We start from the raw sequence: 10,846 nt of genomic DNA, 5'->3' as shown, positions 1-10,846 counted from the left end.
GCACAGTGTATTTGCCTTTAGTAAATCAACCCCATGGTCTCTTGAAAAATGTATGGCTGAGAACCTCTAGTTGTATGCATGCTTACAGAATGCTCAGTAATGTAATATACCGCTACAAAGAAACAGTAAACCTCAAAAAGGGGTCAAGTAAATAGAGATACAAAAGCAGAGCTTGCTTGAGATAGCAAATCTTTATTGGGAAACAAATTAGCCGGATCCAACACTAAAAACTATATCAGTTCACTGAGCAACACAATCACTTTAGAGATATTGGTTTTCACTGAATAACAGAGGAACTCTCGCTATCTTGATTATGATATGCAGCTTAACGTTTAAAGATCTGTCTGATATACTCTAATACCGCTGACCAAAGAGCCTAAGTAAAATATTCCTCAAAGTATAATCTACTTCCATTTTAAAGGAGTGAATTTCAGTTTCAGTAAACACATCTGAAAATCAATAAAATATATCTTCTCTGAGATGTCTCAAGAGCTTGATATTGATATTATTTTTTTCTTGTCTTTTCAATCATGGTTTCTACAATCATGGCAGTTTCTTCATAACTCTTCACTCTGTCATCAGAAATTTTTTCAATTGATTCAACTACTTCGACTTTTTCATAACTCATAGAGCTTGGAAAATCTCTTCCCCGGAAAGGCCTCAGACTTCTTTCTTCTTTGTTATTATCACTTTGGCCTCTGCTAAGTCTCTGAGTTTTTACGGAATTGGAAGTAGAATCTCCTGATCCATGTTGTGTGTTGTCTGGTCTAGTGACATCTGGTGGCTTCTTTGCTTCCTCTTTATTCTCTGGTTCTTTAGGATCTTGGTCTTTTTTCTCATCGTCTTTCTCTTTTGGTTTGTCATCATCCTCTGCCTCTTCTTCTTTGTTCCCATCTGAACCAGCTTCATCTTCTTCACTTTCTGATGATTCTGAAGGTTCAGGTAATTCTGGAATAGGTAGTACAATGTCATCACCTGGTAAAATATCAGGTGTGATGCTAACAGTTATCCTACCTCCTGCTTGTGGTGTGGAAGAGCAGAAGTAAGGGTCCATGTAGCTAGATTCGCCTGTAACTAGAACATAGCGGCCTTTGGTGAAGAAATCTGGAGAAGGCTCTGGTTTCTTGTATCCTCTTATTCTATCTCTTACTATATTACATAGCTTGTCAAATGCCTTACTTATCTGTGCGCCATCTGGTACATCTTCTGGAGATAAATCATGCTCATACCTTTCAGCTTCTTTTTCAGCTTCACCATAAGCAGAATCATCATACTTCATTTCATATCTCTTGTCTACACTTTCCTGCATTCTCTCTGTGACTTTGTCCTCATTGCTAACATCACTTTTATCCATGGATAGCTCTTTTTTTCTTGACATTTTCTTTGAAACGCCCTTTTGTCTTGGTTTGGCTGTAGCTATATCTTGTATAGCCAGTGTTATATCTAAAAATCAATAGGGAATCATCAGCAGTTGTTCAAGCATAAAAAGTTTGTATACAAGTAAGTCAGAAATGTATGACAAATATTTGATGCATGCAATATTTTTAAGACAACAATAAAGGAAAGACACTCCTACGATGTTTTTATGACTTATTTGAGTTACATTTGAAGATGAAAGAAAATAAAATGCTTCAAATGTGCCTGAAAAAATGTTTCTTGCACAAGACACATAAATGTGTAATGTGTCAGAATTATTGTGTCGAATAAATAGAAAATAGCAAAGAAAAGAAAATACCGAACAATTTTGTTTTCTTGTAAAACTTTTGAACAAAAATAATTTCACAAATAGTCAAGCCAAATAAACTACTGTATTTTTACTTGATTACTCAATCTTAAAAGAAGTGGTACTAAAACACAATTACAGAGCATATAGGGACCCTGGTAGAAAAAGAAAATAGTTTTTTTTCTACATGTTCTACCATTATAACATAATGCTTTACATTGCTAAAGGACACTGAATGGAGGACATTTAGAATGAACACGTTCATCTAACCTGACCCTAGCTCACAAGTCTCCATAGACTGTCACATGTTTGTGAATTGTCAGCAACAAGCCTAGCATGAGCACCTATAAATGAACACACACATCTCTGGTCATGATACTAGCCCTCAACAATCATCTTAAAGTATTTCTATATTTCTTCTACAAAGCAATTTTAAGTGTGTATAGACTGTTAACTGATGAAACTGATGGCATAAATACCCTTATGTGGTCCAGGGACAAGAAACATTAGGGTTGGCGATAGGCCGTTCACTTCACATGGGGGTTTTCACTTTGTAAAATCATTTTCCCATTCCTTAGTAAATGAGATGAAGCTCTGTTGACTTTCATTATCCATTCATGTACAAGCAAAAATACTTCTTTCTTATTTTCCTTGCACGTGATTCTTTGCAAAGTGAATTTTCAGCACATTCATTAAGCTAAAGGAAAATTAATTTGCAAAGTAAACATTTCTTTGTGAAGCAAACAGCCTGTTTGCCTTTAGTAAATCAACCCTATTGTGTTTCACTGTGCTGCCGGAGAACTTCACTAACCTTCTCTTACCCCTTTAGATCCTGGCTGAACCTCCTGCCATGGAAGGGGGAATTTTCAACTTTTAATATTGTTAACACACTAATTTCATAGCCAACTGTTGCACATTAAACAGCATTGTCTAAATATAACCTTTTTTAATGCTTTATATGGTGGTCACATCGTTGCAAATCCTCCATTTATCCCTGTTTTCCATAGAAGGGAGGGTGTGTTTGTGTATGTCAGATGGACATCACACACAGCAGCTTCTCCTTTCTGCGTGGAGTTACAAGATGCTATGCCTATGCATCGAATGCCTGTGCCATAAATAGTTTGGCTGCCATGCCCCCACCCAACCCTGCTGTTTTGATTGATAGCAGTTTCCAGCAGGAGGATCAGGTACAGTAAACATTGTCATAGTGTCTTGTAACTCCAAGCGGGGTGCACAGCTACATATACAGTGAGGGAAAAAAGTATTTGATCCCCTGCTGATTTTGTACATTTGCCCACTGACAAAGAAACGATCAGTTTTTAATTTTAATGTTAGGTTTATTTTACCAGTGAGAGATAGGGTTGAGCGGACACCTAGATGTCCGTGTTCGACGGGTTCGGCCGAACTTTAAAAAAAAGTCCGGGTCCGTGTCCCGGACTTTTACCGAACTTTTCCCGGACACCGAACCCCATTGAAGTCAATGGGGACCCGAACTTTAAGGCACTAAAATGGCTCTAAAACACCAAAGGAAAGGGCTAGAGTGCTGCAAATGGCAGCAAAACGTAATTAAGAGCATGGCAAGTGCTCTGCAAACAAATGTGGATAGGGAAATAACTTAAAACAACAAAAAAAAACAGAAAAATAAAACAATGTTCTTCATCTCTGAAGGACAAGGCCCATATGGAGTAGGAGGGAGGTTGAGGTGGTGGTGGATGTGGCGGTGACATAGGCGTGCGCACAGGGTGTGCTGGGTGTGCCTGGGCACACCCTAATCACCTAGGGCACATAGCATTGCCAGTGAGGAGATGGGAAAGATCTCCCTGGGACCTGCTCTGCTCTATTTCTCCTTGCCTACAGGTACATGGCCCCGATACATTACTCTCCCTGCTGGCAAACACATGCATGTGTATTTCAACTTTGGGGTGCACACCTTAATGCAATAGGCTGCGCACACCTATGGGCGGTGTAGGTGGAAGCGGCGGTGGAGGAGGACCAGGGCCGGATTAACAGCATCATGGGCTTGGTGCTGAGGATTTTGAAGGGCCTTAAGGGCCGTGCCTTGCCATGCACCCAGAGGAGGAAGGGTGCAGCCATGCATGCCTAATTCAACATGGGATGCTGTCTCTGAAGCCCATAAACACATCCATGCATCGCCAACTGTCCCTCCTTGTCCGGCCTTCACGCTGTGTGGGGAGGTTCTGAGGGTGCTGCCTGGGGAAGCGAGCATAGAAGCCAGACTTCTGTGTTTACAAGTGACAGAAGAGCGGTAACAGTGAATATGGCCAACCCGGGGCCTATATAAAAGGTAGGGGCCTGGAGCTGCAGCTCCAATAGCCCCTACATTAATCTGGCCCTGAGGAGGAGGACGAGGTAGCCAACACTGCTTCTTTTCAAAAATTTTAAATGAGGGTACACCCCAAAAGAGTGAGAAAGAGCAAAAATGGAACAATGGGTGGGTAAGGTCGGTATCCATTGCTATTCTGCATAAGGTACGGAAAAGTCCCGTGGGATCCATGCCTGGTTCATTTTAATGAACGTGAGCTTGTCCACATTGTCTCTGGACAGGCGGCTGCGCTTGTCTGTTATAACGCCCCCAGCCGTGCTAAATACCCGTTCAGATAATACACTGGCTGCAGGGCACGCCAGCACCTCCAAGGCGTAAAGGGCAAGCTCAGGCCATGTGCCCAATTTGGAGACCCAGAAGTTGAAGGGGGCAGACCCGTCATTCACTACATGTAGGCGTGTGCACACATACTGCTCCACCATGTTGGTAAAATGCTGCCTCCTGCTAAGACGTTCCATCTGAGCTGCTGGTGCTGCTGTTTGTTGTGGCGTGCTGACAAAGCTTTTCCACATTTCGGCCATGCTAACCCTGCCTTCTGAGGTGCTGGCGGTGCCCTGGTTGCGTTGGCGACCTCCTCCTCCTCCTCTGCCTTGTGCTTCCACTGTGGCCCCGCTGTCAGATGGGAATGCCAGCAGCATGGCGTCTACCAGCGTGTGCTTGTACTCGCGCATCTTGCGATCGCGCTCCAGTGAGTGAATTAAGGACGGTACGTTGTCCTTGTAACGGGGATCCAGCAGCGTGGCCACCCAGTAATCAGCACAAGTTAGAATGTGGGCAACTCGGCGGTCGTTGTGGAGACACTGCAGCATGTAATCGCTCATGTGTGCCAGGCTGCCCAGAGGCAACGAAAGGCTGTCCTCTGTGGGAGGTGTATCGTCCGTGTCCTCTGTATCCCCCCAGCCACGCACCAGTGATGGCCATGAGCTGGCCTGGGTGCCACCCTGCTGTGAACATGGTTCCATCTCCTCCTCCAGCTCCTCCTCCTCCTCATCCTCCTCATCCTCCAGAACTGTGCCCCTGCTGGACAATTGCGTCCCTGGCGTTTGCGTGTGCAGGAACCCACCCTCGGAGCCCCTTGCGAATGACTGCCCTGAAAGCCTTGGAAATGTTACCTCTTCATCCTCCTCCTCCTCCTCATCCTGTGCCACATCCTCTTCCATCATCGCCCGAATTGTTTTTTCAAGGAGGCATAGAAGTGGGATAGTTAAGCTGAGAACGGCGTCATTGCCACTGGCCATGTTGGTGGAGTACTCAAAACAGCGCAACAAGGCACACAGGTCTCGCATGGAGGCCCAGTTAAATTAAATAGCGGAATAGAAAATATGATCCAAAAAAAGTGTATGTATATCACACGTACACAACCACACTGGGCCCCAATTACTATTGTTTGTACCCCTAAAAGGCTAGATGAGGAGTAGGGGGAGTATGGAACAGGCAGCACCCTCAAACCTTCAGAAGTATGAGATGAACCCCAACAACTTGGAAAGGTGGATCTCTCTCACACGTACCAACACAGACTATCCCCCAATTTAACTGATCCCCAAAGGTTTTTGATTAAATAGCGGAATAGAAAATATGATCCAAAAAAAGTGTATGTATATCACAAGTACACAACCACACTAGGCCCCAATTACTATTGTTTGTACCCCTAAAAGGCTAGATGAGGAGTAGGGGGGGTATGGAACAGGCAGCACCCTCAAACCTTCAGAAGTATGAGATGAACCCCAACAACTTGGAAAGGTGGATCTCTCTCACACGTACCAACACAGACTATCCCCCAATTTAACTGATCCCCAAAGGTTTTTGATTAAACAGCGGAATAGAAAATATGATCCAAAAAAAGTGTATGTATATCACACGTACACAACCACACTAGGCCCCAATTACTATTGTTTGTACCCCTAAAAGGCTAGGAGTAGGGGGAGTATGGAACAGGCAGCACCCTCAAACCTTCAGAAGTATGAGATGAACCCCAACAACTTGGAAAGGTGGATCTCTCTCACACGTACCAACACAGACTATCCCCCAATTTAACTGATCCCCAAAGGTTTTTGATTAAATAGCGGAATAGAAAATATGATCCAAAAAAAGTGTATGTATATCACACGTACACAACCACACTAGGCCCCAATTACTATTGTTTGTACCCCTAAAAGGCTAGATGAGGAGTAGGGGGAGTATGGAACAGGCAGCACCCTCAAACCTTCAGAAGTATGAGATGAACCCCAACAACTTGGAAAGGTGGATCTCTCTCACACGTACCAACACAGACTATCCCCCAATTTAACTGATCCCCAAAGGTTTTTGATTAAATAGCGGAATAGAAAATATGATCCAAAAAAAGTGTATGTATATCACACGTACACAACCACACTAGGCCCCAATTACTATTGTTTGTACCCCTAAAAGGCTAGATGAGGAGTAGGGGGGGTATGGAACAGGCAGAACCCTCAAATCTTCAGAAGTATGAGATGAACCCCAAAAACTTGGAAAGGTGGATCTCTCTCACACGTACCAACACAGACTATCCCCCAATTTAACTGATCCCCAAAGGTTTTTGATTAAATAGCGGAATAGAAAATATGATCCAAAAAAAGTGTATGTATATCACACGTACACAACCACACTAGGCCCCAATTACTATTGTTTGTACCCCTAAAAGGCTAGGAGTAGGGGGAGTATGGAACAGGCAGCACCCTCAAACCTTCAGAAGTATGAGATGAACCCCAACAACTTGGAAAGGTGGATCTCTCTCACACGTACCAACACAGACTATCCCCCAATTTAACTGATCCCCAAAGGTTTTTGATTAAATAGCGGAATAGAAAATATGATCCAAAAAAAGTGTATGTATATCACACGTACACAACCACACTGGGCCCCAATTACTATTGTTTGTACCCCTAAAAGGCTAGGAGTAGGGGGAGTATGGAACAGGCAGCACCCTCAAACCTTCAGAAGTATGAGATGAACCCCAACAACTTGGAAAGGTGGATCTCTCTCACACGTACCAACACAGACTATCCCCCAATTTAACTGATCCCCAAAGGTTTTTGATTAAATAGCGGAATAGAAAATATGATCCAAAAAAAGTGTATGTATATCACACGTACACAACCACACTAGGCCCCAATTACTATTGTTTGTACCCCTAAAAGGCTAGATGAGGAGTAGGGGGGGTATGGAACAGGCAGCACCCTCAAACCTTCAGAAGTATGAGATGAACCCCAACAACTTGGAAAGGTGGATCTCTCTCACACGTACCAACACAGACTATCCCCCAATTTAACTGATCCCCAAAGGTTTTTGATTAAATAGCGGAATAGAAAATATGATCCAAAAAAAGTGTATGTATATCACACGTACACAACCACACTAGGCCCCAATTACTATTGTTTGTACCCCTAAAAGGCTAGGAGTAGGGGGAGTATGGAACAGGCAGCACCCTCAAACCTTCAGAAGTATGAGATGAACCCCAACAACTTGGAAAGGTGGATCTCTCTCACACGTACCAACACAGACTATCCCCCAATTTAACTGATCCCCAAAGGTTTTTGATTAAATAGCGGAATAGAAAATATGATCCAAAAAAAGTGTATGTATATCACACGTACACAACCACACTAGGCCCCAATTACTATTGTTTGTACCCCTAAAAGGCTAGATGAGGAGTAGGGGGAGTATGGAACAGGCAGCACCCTCAAACCTTCAGAAGTATGAGATGAACCCCAACAACTTGGAAAGGTGGATCTCTCTCACACGTACCAACACAGACTATCCCCCAATTTAACTGATCCCCAAAGGTTTTTGATTAAATAGCGGAATAGAAAATATGATCCAAAAAAAGTGTATGTATATCACACGTACACAACCACACTAGGCCCCAATTACTATTGTTTGTACCCCTAAAAGGCTAGATGAGGAGTAGGGGGGGTATGGAACAGGCAGCACCCTCAAATCTTCAGAAGTATGAGATGAACCCCAAAAACTTGGAAAGGTGGATCTCTCTCACACGTACCAACACAGACTATCCCCCAATTTAACTGATCCCCAAAGGTTTTTGATTAAATAGCGGAATAGAAAATATGATCCAAAAAAAGTGTATGTATATCACACGTACACAACCACACTAGGCCCCAATTACTATTGTTTGTACCCCTAAAAGGCTAGGAGTAGGGGGAGTATGGAACAGGCAGCACCCTCAAACCTTCAGAAGTATGAGATGAACCCCAACAACTTGGAAAGGTGGATCTCTCTCACACGTACCAACACAGACTATCCCCCAATTTAACTGATCCCCAAAGGTTTTTGATTAAATAGCGGAATAGAAAATATGATCCAAAAAAAGTGTATGTATATCACACGTACACAACCACACTGGGCCCCAATTACTATTGTTTGTACCCCTAAAAGGCTAGGAGTAGGGGGAGTATGGAACAGGCAGCACCCTCAAACCTTCAGAAGTATGAGATGAACCCCAACAACTTGGAAAGGTGGATCTCTCTCACACGTACCAACACAGACTATCCCCCAATTTAACTGATCCCCAAAGGTTTTTGATTAAATAGCGGAATAGAAAATATGATCCAAAAAAAGTGTATGTATATCACACGTACACAACCACACTAGGCCCCAATTACTATTGTTTGTACCCCTAAAAGGCTAGATGAGGAGTAGGGGGAGTATGGAACAGGCAGCACCCTCAAACCTTCAGAAGTATGAGATGAACCCCAACAACTTGGAAAGGTGGATCTCTCTCACACGTACCAACACAGACTATCCCCCAATTTAACTGATCCCCAAAGGTTTTTGATTAAATAGCGGAATAGAAAATATGATCCAAAAAAAGTGTATGTATATCACACGTACACAACCACACTAGGCCCCAATTACTATTGTTTGTACCCCTAAAAGGCTAGATGAGGAGTAGGGGGGGTATGGAACAGGCAGCACCCTCAAACCTTCAGAAGTATGAGATGAACCCCAACAACTTGGAAAGGTGGATCTCTCTCACACGTACCAACACAGACTATCCCCCAATTTAACTGATCCCCAAAGGTTTTTGATTAAATAGCGGAATAGAAAATATGATCCAAAAAAAGTGTATGTATATCACACGTACACAACCACACTAGGCCCCAATTACTATTGTTTGTACCCCTAAAAGGCTAGATGAGGAGTAGGGGGGGTATGGAACAGGCAGCACCCTCAAACCTTCAGAAGTATGAGATGAACCCCAACAACTTGGAAAGGTGGATCTCTCTCACACGTACCAACACAGACTATCCCCCAATTTAACTGATCCCCAAAGGTTTTTGATTAAATAGCGGAATAGAAAATATGATCCAAAAAAAGTGTATGTATATCACACGTACACAACCACACTAGGCCCCAATTACTATTGTTTGTACCCCTAAAAGGCTAGGAGTAGGGGGAGTATGGAACAGGCAGCACCCTCAAACCTTCAGAAGTATGAGATGAACCCCAACAACTTGGAAAGGTGGATCTCTCTCACACGTACCAACACAGACTATCCCCCAATTTAACTGATCCCCAAAGGTTTTTGATTAAATAGCGGAATAGAAAATATGATCCAAAAAAAGTGTATGTATATCACACGTACACAACCACACTAGGCCCCAATTACTATTGTTTGTACCCCTAAAAGGCTAGATGAGGAGTAGGGGGAGTATGGAACAGGCAGCACCCTCAAACCTTCAGAAGTATGAGATGAACCCCAACAACTTGGAAAGGTGGATCTCTCTCACACGTACCAACACAGACTATCCCCCAATTTAACTGATCCCCAAAGGTTTTTGATTAAATAGCGGAATAGAAAATATGATCCAAAAAAAGTGTATGTATATCACACGTACACAACCACACTAGGCCCCAATTACTATTGTTTGTACCCCTAAAAGGCTAGGAGTAGGGGGAGTATGGAACAGGCAGCACCCTCAAACCTTCAGAAGTATGAGATGAACCCCAACAACTTGGAAAGGTGGATCTCTCTCACACGTACCAACACAGACTATCCCCCAATTTAACTGATCCCCAAAGGTTTTTGATTAAATAGCGGAATAGAAAATATGATCCAAAAAAAGTGTATGTATATCACACGTACACAACCACACTAGGCCCCAATTACTATTGTTTGTACCCCTAAAAGGCTAGATGAGGAGTAGGGGGAGTATGGAACAGGCAGCACCCTCAAATCTTCAGAAGTATGAGATTGTGTTCACTGTACCCCCACAAAGATTGAGTTCACTGCACCCCACAATGATTGTGTTCACTGCACCCCACAAAGATTGTGTTCACTGCACCTCACAAAGATTGTGTTCACTGTACCCCCCAAAGATTGTGTTCACTGCACCCCACAAAGATTCTGTTCACTGTACCCCACAAAGATTGTGTTCACTGCACCCTAAAAGGATGTTGTTCACTGCACCCCACAAAGATTGTGTTCACTGCACCCTAAAAGGATGTTGTTCACTGCACCCCAAAAAGATTGTGTTCACTGTACCCCCCCAAAGATTGTGTTCACTGCACCCCACAAAGATTGTGTTCACTGCACCCCAAAAAGATTGTGTTCACTGTACCCCCCAAAGATTGTGTTCACTGCACCCCAAAAAGATTGTGTTCACTGTACCCCCCAAAGATTGTGTTCACTGCACCCCACAAAGATTCTGTTCACTGTACCCCACAAAGATTGTGTTCACTGCACCCCAAAAAGATTGTGTTCACTGTACCCCCCCAAAGATTGTGTTCACTGCACCCCA

General features: G+C 43.3%; 1 protein-coding gene across 1 annotated transcript in view; it reads right to left on the bottom strand.

Annotated features, from left to right (window-relative positions):
• Window positions 1-206: 206 nt before the first annotated feature.
• The window catches only part of BFSP1 (beaded filament structural protein 1), an 80,737-nt gene continuing 70,097 nt past the window's right edge, over window positions 207-10,846 (bottom strand). Inside the window, exon 8 of the mRNA XM_082250023.1 lies at window positions 207-1,443. Coding sequence (XP_082106149.1) covers window positions 506-1,443 — 938 coding nt within the window. The 3' untranslated portion in view covers window positions 207-505. The remainder of the gene's footprint in view (window positions 1,444-10,846) is intronic.

This window comes from Pelophylax lessonae (genome assembly GCF_965119305.1).
Source record: "Pelophylax lessonae genome assembly, chromosome: 3".
Taxonomy (NCBI): Eukaryota; Metazoa; Chordata; class Amphibia; order Anura; family Ranidae; genus Pelophylax; species Pelophylax lessonae.
Note: the sequence above shows the minus strand (reverse complement) of the source record. Positions and strands in the feature narration are given on the sequence as shown.